General features: G+C 39.6%; 1 protein-coding gene across 5 annotated transcripts in view; it reads left to right on the forward strand.

Annotated features, from left to right (window-relative positions):
• The window catches only part of LMBR1 (limb development membrane protein 1), a 196,144-nt gene that overhangs the window by 114,723 nt on the left and 62,719 nt on the right, over window positions 1-18,702 (forward strand). For all 5 annotated transcript variants that reach the window (XM_074378846.1, XM_039472781.2, XM_039472784.2 and 2 more), the window contains 4 exons: window positions 6,317-6,443; window positions 6,931-6,999; window positions 7,873-7,937; window positions 12,615-12,687. In XM_074378846.1, the coding sequence (XP_074234947.1) occupies window positions 6,317-6,443; window positions 6,931-6,999; window positions 7,873-7,937; window positions 12,615-12,687 (334 nt within the window). The remainder of the gene's footprint in view (window positions 1-6,316; window positions 6,444-6,930; window positions 7,000-7,872; window positions 7,938-12,614; window positions 12,688-18,702) is intronic.

An 18,702-nucleotide genomic window follows, 5' to 3' on the forward strand; every position in this document is an offset into this window, starting at 1 on the left:
TTTTTTTTTTTTTTTTTTGAGACATAGTCTGGCTTTGTTGCCCAGGCTGGATTGCAGTGGCTTGATCTTGGCTCTCTGCAACCACCGTCTCCCAGGTTCAAGTGATTCTCATACCTCAGCTTCCTGAGTAGCTGGGACTAGAAGTGTACACCACCATGCCCTAATTTTTGTATTTTCAGTAGAGACATGTATGCCACCATGCTCTAATTTTTGTATTTTCCATAAGGTTTGGGCAAGGCTCAAACCATTTTTTTTTTTTTAAAGACACAGGGTCTCGCTCTATTGCCCAGGCTGGAGTGCAGTGGTGTAATCATAGCTCACTGCAGCCTTGGACTCCTGGGCTCAGCAGTCCTACCCTGACCTCTCAGAGTGCTAGGTTAGCATGTGTGAGCCACTATGCCCAGCTAATTGTTACTTTCTGTTTTTTGTGAAGATGGAGTCTCACTGGGTTGACCAGGTTGGTCTTGAACACCTGGCCTTGAGTGATCTTCCTGCCTCAGCTTCCCAAAGCACTGGGATTACAGGTGTGAGCCACTAAGCCTGGCGTAGGTGACTTTTTGAGTAGGGTCTTTGGGCTTATTGCATTTGTGATGTAGCTTGCATTGCTGACTATGTATTAAACTGGTGTTGGTGTTTTACATGATCGTACTGTGCATGCTTGGGCCCAGGGACTGTGCCCTCCCTTTGGCCCAATATAAGCAATATAGGACCCCAGAAGGAGAAGCTAATATCACAGCTTTTGTGAGAGAATTAGCAGCTTCCTAGTACTCAAAGAGGCCATTGCCTAAAGTAGCAGTGCCTCTCCTACCTGCCACTGCCTTCAAGCAGACTCCTGAGCAAGGGCAGCTATTAATCTGCTGCTCAGCTCTTGTTGAAATGGATTGTCTGATCTGTGGGGCCATGTGACTCTCTAGCCTGGCATTCCCCTTCTGGGGTAGAGCAACTTAGATTCCATGTCCAGGAAAATGGAAGAGGCTTAACAGACCTCGTGGCCAAATAAAAATCTCTCCTAGAGCCCAACCTGCCTGGCCTTACTTGGCATTAAGGTTTCACATGAAAAACTGGCAGTTACCTCCTGGGGAAACCCTATTTCCAAATCACTGCTGAAGCCAAACCACCCAGTTAAGTCCTCCATCCCCCGAGGCCTCCTAGTGTCGAGGCTGGGCTCTCTGACCTTCTGCTGCATCAGAAGCTGATGGTATGCACTGGGTAGTGGCAGCCCATCAGAATGGACACGTATTTAGGAATTTTTATTTTTAAAAATTTAAATGAATTTTAAAATTAATATCAAATTTACATAAACATCCAGAATATAATGAATAAAGGTTTTCTATTTTATATATTTATTGGGCTTTTTTGAGGTGGAGTCTCACTCTGTCACCCAGGCTAGAGTGTAGTGGTTCAGTCTTGGATCACTGCAACCTCTGCCTCCTGGGTTCAGGCAATTCTCCTGCCTCAGCCTCCTGAGTAGCTGGGATTACTGGCACCCACCACCATGCCCAGCTAACTTTTGTGTTTTTAATAGACACGGGGGTTTCAGTATGTTGGTCAGGGTGGTCTTAAACTCCTGACCTCAAGTGAACGGCCGGTCTTGGTGTCCCCAAGTGTTGGGGTTACAGGCACGAGCCATCATGCCTGGCCCGGTTTGTATTTATTTAAATATCATATAAAGAATAATAACAATAAAGCTCTATGTACTCACCAGTTAAAACTAAAGGAACAGAACATAATAATGTAGTGGATAGTAAATTTCATCAATATAAAATGTCCTACTTTGTCCCATTTAACGTTTTTTTTGCACTCTTCTATATTTAAACTAGACTGTGTTATATTTTTTAAAAATTAAATAGTAAGTTTTTAATCATTACTTTTCACTTTTATTTTTTAGTATCACTTTAGTTTTCATAGGTCTTACACAGTTGAATTTTGTTTTTTACCTGATTTGCATATATCATTAGAGTAGATATATTTGGTTTTATCATTTTCTGTTTTCGTATTTTATGTATTTTGTTGTGTTTAATATTTTGCTAAACTGGTTTTCTTTTTTTTTTTTTTTGAGACGGAGTTTCGCTCTGGTTACCCAGGCTGGAGTGCAATGGTGCGATCTCGGCTCACTGCAACCTCCGCCTCCTGGGCTCAGGCAATTCTCCTGCCTCAGCCTCCCGAGTAGCTGGGATTACAGGCACGTGCCACCATGCCCAGCTAATTTTTTGTATTTTTAGTAGAGACGGGGTTTCACCATGTTGACCAGGATGGTCTCGATCTCTTGACCTCGTGATCCGCCCGCCTCAGCCTCCCAAAGTGCTGGGATTACAGGCTTGAGCCACCGCGCCCAGCTGCTAAACTGGTTTTCTATTTTTAGTTATATTTTCTTTTTTGTTCTATTCTCTAGTATCTTAGTAGTTTTACTTTTGATACCTAGTTACTATTACTGCTACTAATACTTTGATACCAGTAAGATTAGTGGTAACCTTAAGTTTTTAATAGCATTATTTAACTTTAATTTCTCTACTGTCAGTAAAAAGTGAAATGTATCATTTTTAAATGACCCCTATTTAAAATTAATTTTTTCTTTAACTTTTTTTCTCATCTAAATGTCTAGTTCTTTATGTATAAAATAATCAAGAATTATTATTAAATGACTTCCCTTTCAAAAATGTTTTTGGCATTGCATTTTAGTTTATAACTGTGTGTGTGTGTATATATATATATATATATATATATATATATATATATATATAAAATTATTCATATTTATCTTTATTTAAAAAAAAGGTCATTGTTCACCAACAGTTCTGTGCGGCCACCTCACAGTCCTCTGTGAAGGACCAAGTAGGATGGTGATGTGGGCTTCTGTACTCAGCAGAGCCATGAGTTTGAGTCCCTCTCCTTCCTGAAGGTCCCCTGCATGCTCAGGTGGGTCTATACGGTTTTTATTCCCCTGAAGGACAGGGAGACCCCTACTTTACCCCAGTCATCTTTTTTCCTAAGCATCTGAGGTCAGAGCTGGGGGAGGACAGATGAAGGGGCAATGGGAAAAGTGACTGGCCCATACCATTGAGCAAGGCCTTGGCCTTTCATTTTGAGCAGCTAGTGGCTGCGTATGGCTCAGCCAAATTTGTAATGACATCAGTTCATGCATAGGTCTATAGCCTCATTCCTGACACTGTTTATTCAGCTTTGGGACTCCTTAATAGAGCAGCTGTACCCACAGGACCTTTGAGCTGGTGTTGCAGGCTCGCTGTTCCACCGTCATGATAACATTCCTTCCTGCTTCCGCTCAGAGGAGAGGGAGTGACAACCTAGCCAGCAGTGGGTTCAGCCTCACTACCTACCTCGGCCTGCAGACTGTCGCCAGCAGCTAGGACTGCTTGGGGTCTCTGCTCCTCCTGCTTGCCTACCACATGGACGAGCACACTCACTGCTATTAATAGATCCCGGAGTCTTCGCATATCCCTGAAGTCAATCTGCAGGGCCCCTCTTTCGTTTCCAGAAAGCCCGTCTGTTAGCCTTCTATCCTTGTCACCAAAACCTGTCAAGAACTGTGAAGGGTCTGAGATTTTATCCTGCTTGCAAACTAACAACTTAATCTCCCAGTTTCATGGATGCTGGTTGTAAACATGAGATGTCTGGGGTGGAGGCAAAGGACTTGGTTATGCACAGCATGTAACCAAGTGCACAGCTTCCTTTTGGTGTCCCTTCCCCTAGACCCCAAGCCCCACAATGGTTCTGTATCACAGCTAGGGAACCCATAGTAGTTATATTGGGCTGCAAGCAACTCTGTCTAACCTTTGCTTGGAAGTGAACATTGTGCTGCTAGACAGTAAACAAACCTGTCCTTTGCTTCAGAGATACACTATCTCTAAATCCCAAGGCTGTCTGCTGTACAAACCTTAAGAAGACTGTTCTGAGTAAGGTCTGTCCCTGCCTCTGCTTGTGAGATGCATAGAAATGTGAGACCCATGGAGCATTGCCTCCCAGCACATAGGCACGGATCTGAAGAAAACAAGTTTAATTGCTAAGAAATAGTTCTTACCAAAATACCAGAAGAAGCCTATAAATTTTATGGTGATTTGTGGTTTCCCAACATTTATTATCATCATAAAAATTATGTTGTACTTATTGTTATAGTGTTGTAATTATTTAACATAACGAAAACTTCTTTTGGACAGTAGGTTTTAAATGGTTCCAAGGAGCCACCACTGTGTAGTTCATATATGTAACACTTCTGACACTGCTCCACTGTTTAGTTGACGTAAGAGGTATAATGCATGTGTTATTTGTTTTGGGAGCCCTACTCTTTAGTTCATGTATTTCTTAGGGGCTGGTTGGAGGCAGGGAAAGACAGAATTGAGAGAGTATAACACAAATACGAGAGCCAATCTGCATAAACATGCACGATATAATTTCATCTCCTTTTGTCTGTTTATTGATAGGGTTTCCACAAAATATTTAATGTGTAATAAAAAGCATTAATGCTTAGAGAGAAAAGAAGGGAAGGAGGAAGAAAAGAGAGAAATCATTGTTAAAGGTGGTGAATAATGTTTTGATATCTGTATTAGTCTGTTATCTGTCTCACGCTGCTATGAAGAAATACCTGAGACTGGGTAATTTATAAAGAAAAGAGGTTTAATTCACTTATAGTTCGGCATGGCTGGGGAGGCCTCAGGGGACTTAGAATCATGGCAGAAGGCATCTCTCCACAAGGTGGCAAGAGAATGAGTGCCAGCAGGGAACATACCAGACACTTATAAAACCGTCAGATCTTGTGAGAACTCACTTACTATCATGAGAACAGCATGGGGGAAACTGCCCCCATGATTCAGGTACCTCCCCTGGGTCCTTCCCATGACACATGGGGATTATGGGGATTACAATTGAAGATGAGATTTGGGTAGGGACACAGGCAAACCATATCAGTATCTTAAATAGTTTGTAAGTTGTGAAGTGGAAGTTCAAAGGACTCTTCAGTAAAGTAGTAGTGTGTGTTTTGTTGTAGTGAGTTTTGTGACTATTCATATTTCATTTCCTGTGATTAATAGCTACTTACTATGAGACCTCATATGTTAAAATACAAGCCTAATTCATTCTGGCTCACTGGCCTCCCATGCTATGAACACTTAAGGTGAGCTGACTCTCAGATTTGAGGAAGTGTTTTAAACCTGCCAAGTGCAGCCGTGTGGTAAGTTTGCGATATTGTTGAAGGACTGGTAAGAAAAAGCCACTTCACCTCAGAGGTCATCATTTAGGGCTAGGTATACTTTTCCATGGTTTTAGGACATTTCCTCTTCTTTCTATTGAATTTGAAGAATTGGGTGCTGTGATTTTAGTGTAACCTATTCCTGTAATTCATAAATTAGAATACTTAGGAGAATATTGAAATAAATGTATGTTTTGGAATTTTATAACTCGTATCTTCAAACTATTTAAAATGTGGAATGAGATTACATGATTTATTGAGAAATATGGATGTATTTATAATTTTGTTGGTTGTATTAGATAATTGTAGGTTAGTTCATTGCAGTAAAAAAAAATCAGTATGAATCTTTAACTTATGGTTGCAGATTCAATTATTTGGTGCTTTTCGGGGAGTAAAAAGAGGTTTCTTTTTTTGTCTTGTCCTGCAGTTTTTAAGTTTTAAAAGTCTAGCCTTTACTTTGGTCCTGAGTTCAGAATTTGTTTTACATTTAAAACAAAATTGTGCATAATGATTATATTATTATATTCTATCCTCATGGATTACTTAAAGTTCTGTATAATGTGAAGAAAAGCATCATATACAATTGGTAAAAGCAGTATCTCTACAGTTTATAATGTGGGATTACAGTGGACAGTTCTCCAGCGGCACAGTAGAGGGCTCCGGAGGCTGTGAGGAGCGCCGGAGTCCGTGCTGGGGAGAGCGGGCACTCTGCACAGCTCGGAGCATTGTGTGCCCCCAGTTCAGTGCTCAGTGAACTCCTTGGCTGTGTGCCATAATTAGCCTTCTATTCCCTTGATTAGAATCACGGATAGAAATTCATTAATCTGCTTTGTTAGTGGAAAGTGTTAGGAAAGTAATTAATTGTTTAAAATGGTTCTGCAGATGTTTTTTATGAAGAATTTTTTTTTTGTATTTTATCCAAGCTTAATAATATTTTTCATAATTTTGAAAAGTCAGTCTAAACACTCTAAACCATAAGTACTTAGTGTTTTTTTCCTGTTAATATAAATTTCCTCTCCTTCCAAGGAATTATTTTATGCTTTCATATAGGCAGAAACCTTATTGTTCATGAAATGATGTGAAATACTAAAATTGTATTTCTGCTGTATTTTTCAGGGAATCCGAGCCCGCATTTTAGAGACTCTGGTCATGCTGCTGCTTCTTGCATTACTCATTTTTGGGATAGTGTGGGTGGCTTCAGCGCTCATTGACAATGACGCAGCAAGCATGGAATCTTTATACGGTACGGACGTCCTTGTTCTCACCAGCTTCTTCAGTGGAAACTACAGTTCAGGATATAAGGACACATTCAGTTTTAAAAATATTTAAATAATTCTGCGTATGGTTAACAAAGATGTTTGACGTTAATTTACAGAATTAAGAAATCTTTAGCTATCTTTAAGAATGAAGTTTTATTTCTTTTGTATGCGAAGAACGAGTAAGTAGCTTTTCAGATTTTGTTGTCGTTAATTGGTTTTTGTTTTTCAAATTCCGTAGCAACTTTTTTTCTCCCTCCAAACAGGTTTTGCTAAAGGCTTACTTCTTGGTTTTCTATTTTAGATCTTTTTATTGTATAATTTAGTCATTATATGGTTTAATAAACTCAAGCAGGCAATTACAATGTTTACATGAGGTGTAAGTCAGCCTCTATCTTATCGTAAAATTGACTGACTGTATCTTAACGTGCAATATTTTGGATTTATTAAAATATATTTACTTTTTTTAAATAGATCTCTGGGAGTTCTATCTACCCTATTTATATTCCTGTATATCATTGATGGGATGTTTGTTACTTCTCTGTAAGTATTTTTCAGACTTAATATTGATAGAAAAGTACAGTTATCCTGTATTCTGGAAAATTGCAGGGAAGTTTTCCGATGAGATATTTTAACTATTTGGAGATTTTTTTGAGTTTGCCTTAACTATTTTTATTCAAAATAAATTTTGATAAATGGGAACTCTGAAATAATAAGGTGCTTCTATTGTTCCCTAAGGAAAGCCTCTTCTACCGGGTTGTAGAGAGAGATGGACGGACAGACACACGCACACTCTCACTCACACACTCTCACACAGTTATATACACTGACACACAAACTATACACACACTCACACACATATGCCCTACCCTCACCCCGACACCCGTCACAATGCTAGATTCTGCTTTTTAATGGAAATGGTAGAATTATGTACGATAAGTTAGTGGTTTTTTGAAGGTTTTTTTTCTTTGACTTGAAGCGTCACAGCCTATCTCAGGGGTATTATAAATAGATAAATATATTTTAGAGGACTTAAGACTGTGGTTGTCACCCTTTAGATATTCTTGTTTGTTTCTCAATTCGATTAATACTTGATGTTTAACCGATTCTTTGCTCATTTGTCTTTAATTTATTTAAGCAAAAGTATTCTTCAACTGCTAGAATCTTGAATATTATTCTAAGCCTTTGTCGTCACACATCTTTCAGAACTAACTACGCCTGTCCTCCTCACATACCCCTCTAGCTTCTGTATTGACAAAGGTGAACAGTCCTCTGACAAAACACCGAGAGTCTCAACTGGAGAGAAGAATGTTCTTAAAATGATCTTTGAGTTTGTCTTATTTTTACAGCCTGGTGGTTTGTCTCTCCAAGCTCTCTAATGTGGCTTTCTGTCTTTTGGTGATCTTATTTCTGCAGTATGTACACCAGTTGGCCTTTCCCGTATGTTCACAGTGATGGGTCAGTTGCTAGTGAAGCCAACAGTAAGTATTTAATTATATATCATTTTGTTTATTAAATAAATCTGTTTACATTTGAGCATTTTTTAGATTGTGAGCTAGCATTTAGAAATAGAAAAATATTTTTTGTACATTTATCCATCAAATTTTGTTTCATAATTTTTTAAAATAGAACTTAGGTTAAATTTTCAGTCTTTGGAAACCAAATTTGGTTTTGCTTTTAAAATACTAACTATAGGCGCACAGGTTAAAAAGTCCTCTATCAAATTTTAGTACAAAATTTACAAATATTTACAGGTATTTTAGGTATCCATTGCCTAATATCAAAAAGTGCCTCTATTATGTTTCAAAATTTAGTATGCTTTGATTTACAAAATGGTTATATTTCTGAAAATTTGTCTGTATATTATGTCACGATTGATTGAACCATACATTGCCTTGAATCTCAGAAACACTGTTTATTAGTTTTTAAGTAATTTTCAGTTGGTTATAATTCTAATGATCTGTCACTTTCTTTGGTCTCTATTTTGTCAGATATTTAATTATATAAAAATAATTTATCAGCTGCACCTAGGAAATTTGTAACTTGTTTTCATGGATGCTCATTGCCTATGAACTCAAGTCTAAACTACTTACCTGTTACAAAGCCTTTCACAGCCTGGTCCACACTAACTTTTCCTGTAGCTGTCCCTCTGTTTACTCTCACTCTAACTCAGGAGCGAACGTGCTGTGCTCTAAATAGGCTCTATGCAATCTGTCTCCAGGAGTGTGTCTTTCCCTCCAAGGCCTCTTACCTGCTCTAGCCACCTAGCAGCCTCCTGAGACCTAGCTCAAGTATCAGCTCCACTGTCTATGTGTCTTTGAACCTTGCCTTGCTTCTTCAAGGAAAAATAATTAAACTCCTTTCTTTGCATCTGTCTCACTAGTAATACTTATTAAATCACTTGAACCTGGGAGGTGGAGGTTGCAGTGAGCCAAGATGGCACCACTGTACTCCAGCCTGGACAGAGCAAGACTCCATCACACACACACACACACACACACACACACACACACACACCCCACACACACATACACACATAAATACATTTTACAAAAAGTATATAAAAATTGTATACACACTTGTGTACCACACACATGCTGTCAGGTCTTGGAATTCCTTTCCTTTGTAAAGAGGTTCTGTGACACTGTATTCATTTAGTTTCTTGTTTGTTGTTGCTTTTGGGTCCTCTTTATCCTTTTCTGCTTCCCGACTCCTAACTATACGCAAATGTTTGAAGTTCTGTCATTGGTCTAAAGTTCTGTTAATGCTCTGCTCCTAACCATCTCTGCCATTTCTGCATCACTTTTAAATGCCTAATTCTAATGAGGAAAAGACAATGGAAAGAAATTACAATGCATTTTAAGTGCTATAATTGAATAACCCATGGAGCTGAAAACTCAACATGTATAAAACCAAACTACTTATTTAGCTCTCTTCCCCAAGCTAGTTTTTCTACTTATCCTGCCTCTTATTAACAATGTTCTCAAAGTTGTATCATTGCTTTTCTTGTTGGTAACATTCAATAATAAAGATTATTTATTGAGTAATGGAGTGTATTATATATGCTAGCAATAAATACTATATTTTACACACATAATTTCATTTTATCCTGATGACAAACATGTAAATTAGATAGTGGTATTCTTATTTTATGGCTAAACTAATGTCATTTCAGGAAGAGTAAGTAGCTTGTACAAGATCAGAGATCTATGAGATGGGGCAGAGTTTGAACCCAAGGGGCTGATTTCAGAGCTCACACTCTGGTCTGCTGTTCTATTCTGCTGTAAGCTCCAGAGCTGTAAAACTGCTTTCTTGCAGAGTGGACTTTGTACCCCTCCACTTCTGTGTTTTGCTTACAGTTTCCTCTGATTGAAATGCCTTTCTTTCTTTTGGTAATTTAAGATGTCAGATAAAATGCTACTACCATCAAAAACACTGGCCAAAACTTTTTTTTCCCCATCTGGGAATCATTTTTCTTTCTCTGAACTTTTGTAACATTTTATTTCAGCCACCATTATGACTTTAACAAATTCTCCATTTTTTAAATTCAACTGATCTCTTCTGCCACACTAGAATATAAGCTGTTTGAGGTCAAGGACTATGTCTTACTCATATTTAAGCCCCCGTTAGCTCATAGCAGTTGAGTATAGGCTTTGAAGGCACACACATTTCTTTGGTAACCCTGTTTCTTAGAATATAAAATGGGGATTTGAACAGTCTGTTTTTCATAGGATTGTTGTAGAAATCAAGGAGGATGGTGCTCGTAAGCACTTAACACAAATATATGTGTGTCATTCACATTGTCACTGCATTACTCTATTTTGCATTGCTGTAAACCTGAGGCTGAGTAATTTATGAAGAAAAGAGGTTTATTTGGCTTATGGTTCTGCAGGCTGTACAAGAAGCATGGCACTGGGATCTGCTCTAGCTAGTGCTTCAGGAGGCTTCTAATTGTGGCGAGAGGTGCACGAGGAGCAGTTGTATCACATGGCGAGAGAGAGGGGAGGAGGAAAGAGAGAGTTGCACCATCTTTTAGACAACTTGCTCTCGTGAACAAATATAGCAAGAACTTAGTTATTACTGTGTGGACAGCACCAAACTGATTATTCACGAGAGATCCACCCCATGAGACCCTCCGGGTCTCACTTCCAGTGTTGGGGATCAGTTTCAGCATGAGGTTTGGAAGGGACAAATATCTAAACTACGTCAGTCACTCACTCACACTAAGACATACCTGTAATGATAAGTTTTTCTTGGACAATTTGCAGGAGAAAGATAAAAATTCTTTTGTATGCGTGAGACCTTAAGTAAAAACTGTCAATTCTGATCCAAATTTAGAAAGTGAAGAGAAGTGTTGAAGGGAAAGGAACTTCGGATCATGGCCCCCAAGGAGCTGGTCCCAGACATATGCGTTCTGTCTGGGATTCCTCTCCCCCGACCCACTGCGTCCAGTAGATCCTCTGCCTGTACCACTCTTTCTCCTTGGGAGCAGCACACATTCCAGCACGTGCCACTCATTTTGGCCTAAGTGTCCCCTCCTTGGAGAGGGCGGGCCGGCTGGCTGCTTAGCTGTCCCTGCCCCTTTTCTTCCTCTTCCTTTCTTCCTCGTAGAATGGTCATTCTTTGTCATTATTTATTTGTATGTTTATTTCTTATTTATTTTTATTTTCGTATTTATTTGTTCTCACCTCCCAAGTCAGGCTTCTCAAGGATAGAGTTGGCGTGGGTACCCATGATGAGTTCAGGGCGAGACCATAGGGGACCCTAACGATTTGTTGAGAAGCTGGCAATTATTGGATTACTTTAAATCAATTTCACAGAAGCTGTATAAATTTGACATCTGATAGGGAATGCATTTTTTGAAAATCTTCTTTCTGAAAATTCTTTAAAATCTGAAAGAAGATGTATATATGGTTTCCATCTTTTTGTCCATTAGCTCCTCACAATTTATTTTTTTGCTGAGTATAAGTAGTTTGGATGTGAATGATATGGAACATTAATATCAGCTCTAGATTTCTTTCAGATTTCCCCTACAGCTAGGAAGAAGGTAGTAAGGATCCTCTCATAGAAGGATAGCTATATTAACAAAACTAGCGTTAAATCAATTTTAGGTTTTTTAACAGTGCACACAACATCCCATACAATTGGTAAATGATTAGTATGCTGTTTTTTTAACTACTGTTGTATGACTTGGTTTATATGTAAACATACTACTTCTCTAGATTTCTGTCTATTGGATGACTTTGATAATACCAATCTTCAGTATTTGTGGAGCGTTTTTAGTATATAAAGATGATATAAATGGAAAGTATTGCATGTTACTGATGTAGTTTATGGATTTCTTGTTTTAGACATTATTTAGGTAAATATAAATGAGGAAACGAATGTTAGACTGCGTTTCTGTTCCTTCTATCTCTAAAATGTTGGCTTGGGCCTAATGACCTATTTACTGTAGTTAGCTTTTTGGCTATTTAAAATTATACATGGCTGGGCATGGTGGCTCACACCTCTAATCCCAGCACTTTGGGAGGCTGAGGCGGGTGGATCACCTGAGGTCAGGAGTTTGAGACCAGCCTGGTCAACATGGTGAAACCCCATCTCTACTAAAAATATGAAAATTAGCCAGGCATGGTGATGCGTGTCTGTAGTCCCAGCTGCTACACAGGGTGAGGCAGGAGGATGGCTTGAACTCAGGCGGTGGAAGTTGCAGTGAGCTGAGATTATTGCACCCCTGCATTCCAGCCTGGGCAACAGAGTGAGACTCTGTCTCAAAAAAAAAAAAAAAAAAAAAAAAAAAAAAAAAAATTCATACATGTAGCCTGTATCTCAGAATGCTGCTAAAAAAACCCTAAAATTCATACATTTTTTTTTTTTGCTGTTGAGAAAATAGAGTTCCTTAGCTTAATCCTTTAAACTTCAAAAATACCTAATTTAAATGTATATAGGGTTTGTGGTAATTTCTGATGTGTTTGGCTATATACTTAAGTATTTATACTTAATTTGTAAGTAAAATAGTTGTAGCTTTTTTATTTTGGCTTCTTAGAAATTTGAATGAATACATTATCTGAATGAAATAAATAGACCAAATAGCCTAAATGGTCTTATAAGCATTTGTTTTGTAATGTTGAATTATTGAGTAGTTTTATCTTTTAATTTAGATTCTTGAAGACCTGGATGAACAAATTTATATTATTACCTTAGAGGAAGAAGCACTCCAGAGACGACTAAATGGTATGTATATACTACATATTTAGACTGGGATTAAAAAAAAAAACTTGTTAATTTCCAAAAGATAGATAATTGAAGGGAAAAAAATAAACCTCTCAGTGTCTTGTGCTGTTTGTTACAAGAGGAGGACACTTTAGAGTAACAAAAGAACTTCTTCGGTGAAGAGAGGTTTATTGAAGGCCCTGGCTGAGATGAGCTGTGACCTAGGAAGGCCCATTCATTCTCAGACCTTGGCCACTGAGGGCCTTGGTGTCTCTCTACTGCCAACTGCATTTATGTTTTCAGCATATGACTTTAAAGTTTAATTTTTAATTACTGATTGGTTCTGAAGAAGCAGTGAAGAAAAGGGCAATGCTATAGTTTAACGGAGAAAAGACATAGTGTAGGTAAATTTTCCTTAATTTTACTTAAGTAATATTCAAATGTTGAAAAACCGGTCTCCCGCCAAGATCAGATGATAGCTAACTGCATTTCAGAATTATAATCAAGAGAAGATATAAAATGGGGGGTTAGTTTATGAAATACTGAGAAATGGGTAGAAAGATACCTACCTTCTTCAATTATAAATAGTGAATTTAAATCATCAACCCAGAAGTGTTGATAATATTTTAGAGCTCTTCTCTTAGATCCCAGAATTTAGGTTTGTGTCTGTTCTAGAGGACTTGTGTCAGTAACATTATATGGTTTGATACAGATAAACTTTTAGACTGGAACTACATATGTATTTTATTCTTCTAACTTAATTTAATGTTTAAACTTATTTGATTTCAGGGTTGTAAACTTGAGTCAACAATGTCAGCTTTATAAAGTTCCCTTAAGGCAGTAAATATTATAATAAATTCGTCTTATTTGGATAATCATGCTGCTGTGCAATAAACATGCCTGAATTATAAAGAATACTTGTCAGGCTGTGTGGCCTGCAGTGTGGAAATGTTTCAGCCTCAGGTATATGCCATTTCTGTTTGACTGATTAGGAGACGTGAGTCTCCTAATTATATGTGAATTATATTTCACATCCAGGAAGGGTAAAATGTAGTGCCCCATGAATTGAAGAATTTGAATTCACTTTAATCAAAACAAAAGAAAACCCCAAAATACAGCTTTTCTCACTTTGCCCTTCTACAGTAGGAAAACTAAAAAAAGTCTTTCTAGAATCTTTCTAAATCCTTTGGCTCCTCAAATTTAAAAGTGGCTGATTATATATAAAGAAATTGAAAAGGAAACCCTTGCTAGATTGCTAATTATGTTAGAAAATGAAGCCAAGCCCAAATCAGTAAAAACACCTCACTAGCATAGAAAAGAGATGGATTGAACCTGGAGAGGATGGAGGATGATATGATAACTAATGCAAAATGTAACTTTTTGCACATCATTTGGATAGGCCATGCACGATTTATGATCTGTTGGTAGATTGTCTAAAATCTTTTCAATGAAACTCTTTTTTTTTTTTTTTTTTTTTTTTTTTTTTTTTTGAGATGGAGTCTTACTCTGTCACTCAGACTGGAGTGTAGTGGCACAATCTTGTCTCACTACAATGTCTGCCTCCTGGGTTCAAGTGATTCTTCTGCCTCAGCCTCCCAAGTAGCTGGGACTATAGGTGTGTGCCACCATGCCAGGCTATTTTTTGTATTTTTTTCCAGTAGAAACAGGTTTTCACCATATTGGCCAGGCTGGTCGTGAACTCCTGACCTGATGATCCACCCGCCTCAGCCTCCCAAAATGCTGGGATTATAGGTGTGATCCACTGTGCCTGGCCTGGCACCCGGCATGGTGCTCGAAGAAACTCTTAAGTGATATGATACGATAATTATGATTTTGCTGCTTGCTACTGGTTAGTCACTGTGTACTATTTCAGGTGGAAAATAAAGAGCTAAATGATTTATGTTTATAACATAAATGGTTCTATGGCAAAATGGACATTTTGACTAATACAGGTTAAGAATTGTGAGCTTCAGTAGAGGATGTTTATAAATATGTGTAGGAAAGCAAAACTAAAAAAAAAAAATTCATGACTTACCAGTTCTTAAGAAAATAGAAATAGGAGGTTAGTAAGAGAAATCATCCCCTGCTTTTATTTAATCTAGTATTAAGACTAGTGTGTTCCTGTCTCAGGAACACAGAACTCCTGCAGTTCTGTGTTTAGAACTATTAACTTTCTATTTTAAATTATAAAACAAAAGTAAAGTTTTTATTGTTTTACTCTTGCTATTAAAAAGAATTCCAGAATAATGAGGGTAAAAGACTTTTTAAAAAATACAGATTCCATTGCTGATTCATCAGAGTTCCCAGTGGCATTTTCTTAGTGTGTGTTGGAACGTGTGGTGCACGTCGCAGGAATCTTTGGGTTGTCAGTGTGACTTACTCTGAGCTCAGTTGTGCAGTTATGCAAAAAAACATGACAGCCAGCACCAAGGAAGTGCTTCACTGTAGAAATAACACTTTTTAAAAAGTAACGTGAGTTATTGTGGTAGTTATGATATTACTGGAATTGAATTTTCATGCCTGGCTTTAAAAATAATCAATACAGCTTTGTGTTGGAATGCCTGACTGACTTCTCAGTTGTTTGACACTTGATGGTGCTATGGGTGTAAAGCTATTGGGAGGTTTTGTTCCTGTTAGTATTACTATTGTTTCATGGAATGTTAAGAAAGTAAAGCAAAACTGTGTGCTGTGATACTGTTAATTGGTATCCTGAATAAGCCATCCTGTTATCAGCTGCTCCCTACCTTTTCTCCTTTCCTTTTTTGCTTATTGCACGTCTTAATTAAGCACCAGATATTGTGCAGATGAATTAAGACTCTGAGTCTCAAGATCATAGACTAGGTGACTGAAGAAGAAGAAAAAAGGGCAAGAATTTATAGATTTTTATCTAATACTTAAGTACTTGAAAAAAAGGTATAGAGAGGAAGGAGTTCTGTGTTCCTGAGACGGGGGGAGTGCCAGAGCACCTGCCATTTGGCTAAGACAGCGCCTCCCTCACATCCCTGTTGTCATGGCAGGAGCAGAGATATGTCCACAGAACTCACTGTGATCCCGGCAGGTGGCCTTCCCCTTCCTACCCTGAAGCACACAGCCTCCCCGCTGCCCTCTGCTTTGGGACCCTCAGAACTCATGCGTACATTTTGTTCACCACTGCTCTTTATCATGGTCAGCACGTGGAGCCCAGAACAACCAGGTTCCCTGCACCCTGGACTGCCCCCGTGTCTCCATACATCCCATTTCTGACCTCATTTTCCACTTTCCTCCAGCTCCTGAAACTTGCTGCTTGTGCCATTTGGAACTGAGAGTTAACTCACAAACAAAACCCTTGTATCTTCAACTGCTATTTTCTTACTCAAAGAAACTTGGCATGCATTCCTGCCACCCGCTCATGGGAGGGCTCACTTCTCCCCACATCCCTCATTTCCTGGTCCTGGAGCTGGAGTAGGTACCCTCCCGTTCCCTTTTACTGCCCTCCAGCACGTTGGATCTCATGTCATCAGAGCATCACCAATTCCTGTCGTTCACTCACCTCCCAGGCCTTTTCTGCTTCCCTCTAGAGGATTTTTGCTCCTTGTTTCTAATCCTTCTCCGATTCTGTACCTTTTTCATGGTGACTTGGCGTCTGTGCGCTTGTCTTTCCCATCACTCTGGGACACTCCTTGCCTGGCCCTGTGGTAGCCTGCCTCACCCGCTCATGCCTGTGACATAACCCACTTGAGTTCTTTTGCATAATCTTATGGTCAAGCATCCTACTCCACCTACCACTTCTTTTTCCACATCACTTCTTCTAGTACTCCCAGTTCCGACAGTTACTCAGTGTGGAGATTTAACATGCCCTGACCCTAACACCTTTTCTCACCCCGTCATTTCCCCATCCCCCGACTTCCTTGCACAGTTCACATTCCTGGGCTGTTGTTGGAATCAGTCTCCTGCAAACACTCTTAGCTCCCTTTTGTGGTCTCACTGTATCGTACTGGATCCAGCGAAACCTGAGCATTCATTCCGCTTACCTTTCCCTGTTCTGTGCTCTCACTCCTGGGGGGCTGACTGACCCTCCCGCCTGGCCTTCCTTTACATATGTGACCAGTATCCTCAATTAACTTTACATTCTCCCGGATCACTTTGTTCTGCCTTCTTTTCTCAGCTCTTCACCATCCTTACTCTCCACTGGTGACCTTGTTTTCTATTTTCTTAAGAAAATAGAAGCAGTCATAAGAGAATTTTCACAAGCTTTTTCCTTCATGCCAACCCACCTTCCTGCACCTCCCCTCACATCTGCTGCCATTTCCCTTGATGCTGTGGCTGAATTGTCTGTGCGCCTGGCTAATGGCAGCCCTCCCCTTGTGCCCTGGATTCTTCTTACCACTGATTCAAGGACACGATCTAGCAGTTCTCTCTCTGTCTCTCTCTTTCCCTTTCTGTCTGTTTCTGCCTATCTCTCTGTCTGTCATGATCCAATTTTTCCCCAACTGGATCCTTTACATCAGCATAAAGAGAAGCTATAATTTTCCCAGAAAGAGACAGGGGAAGGAATCTGCCTTTGCCCCATATCCCTTCCAGCTTACCACCCATTCCTTTGCTCTTTATGGCAAAGCTCACATGAGTTGTGTGCTCACAGGTTTCGATTCTAAGCATCACATTTTGTTTTGAAATTCACTCTTGTTCCACTGCTCCATGAAATGCCGTGGTCAAGGTGGTCTTTGTTTTTTTTTTTTTTTTTTTGAGACGGAGTTTCGCTCTTGTTACCCAGGCTGGAGTGCAATGGCACGATCTCGGCTCACTGCAACCTCCGCCTCCTGGGTTCAGGCAATTCTCCTGTCTCAGCCTCCTGAGTAGCTGGGATTATGGGCACGCACCACCATGCCCAGCTAACTTTTTGTATTTTTAGTAGAGACGGGTTTCACCATGTTGAGCAGGATGGTCTTGATCTCTTGACCTCGTGATCCACCCGCCTCGGCCTCCCAAAGTGCTGGGATGACAGGCGTGAGCCACCGTGCCCGGCGACTTCATAGTTTTTATCTTACTCTCTTTCCTCCTCAAAATATCTTTTATTCCACTTGGTTTTCAGTTCACCATACTTTTCTGTTCCTTTTAATGGGCTGCTTTTTCTCAGTCCACTTTGCTGGCTTTTCTGTGTCTATAACTTCTTCACCTGGAAAGTCTTGTGTCTCCATCTTTAAAATTCTGTTTGCTTTTACTCCCATGGCATATCATGGCTTTAAATACCACCTATAAGCTGCTGACCTCTACTCTTTGAAATTAAAGCTCTAACTATCTAGTTAGGTGTTTCCATTTGGATGTCCAATAGGCATCTTAAACATATGTCTAAAATAAGCTCAAGATCTTACTCCTAGATTTTGCTTCTTTTGCCATCAACCCATCTATACAGGTGACAAATCCTTCTTCTAGGTATTCGGGCCAAATCCTTGGAGTCTCTTTCTCTTAATTACCATATGGCATCCTTCTGCAAAGTTCCAGCTTCAGAGTAGCTCCCGAATCTGACCGGGCCTCACCACCTGTGCTGCCACCACCCTGGTTTGGGCAACAGTCACCCCTTGGAGAGATTTTTGCGGGAGTTTCCTGGTGGCTCCCATGCATATCTGTCTTGGGCCTTGGGAGTCAGAGTGTTTTAAAATGTGAGTCACATCTTCCCACTTGCTCCAAGTCCTCAGGTGATGCTTTCTGTTTCAGTCTAGATAACAGCAAGGGTCCTGGCAGTGGCTGCTCACTCCTGCCCCATGTCTGATGCCTGCTGTCTCTTTGCTCTAACCCCCACTAAGCCCCTTCCCTTGGGGCATTTTTATTGTGTTTCCCTCTGCCTTCTCTCTTTCAGGTCTGTACCTGAGTACCCTTTGGTGGAGCTTTCCCGCACTCTGGCGTGAGCCTTGCGGATATCGACTGGATATCACTAAGCCCTGCCTCCCACAACGTTTCCCCTTTCCTGCGTTATTTTTTTCTATAGCATTTTTCACTATCTCACATGTTAAGTCTTTTTGTATATTGCCTGTCTCTCCACACTAGAACATAAACTCCAGG

The sequence above is a fragment of the Saimiri boliviensis genome, chromosome 10 (assembly GCF_048565385.1).
Source record: "Saimiri boliviensis isolate mSaiBol1 chromosome 10, mSaiBol1.pri, whole genome shotgun sequence".
NCBI classification, from domain to species: domain Eukaryota; kingdom Metazoa; phylum Chordata; class Mammalia; order Primates; family Cebidae; genus Saimiri; species Saimiri boliviensis.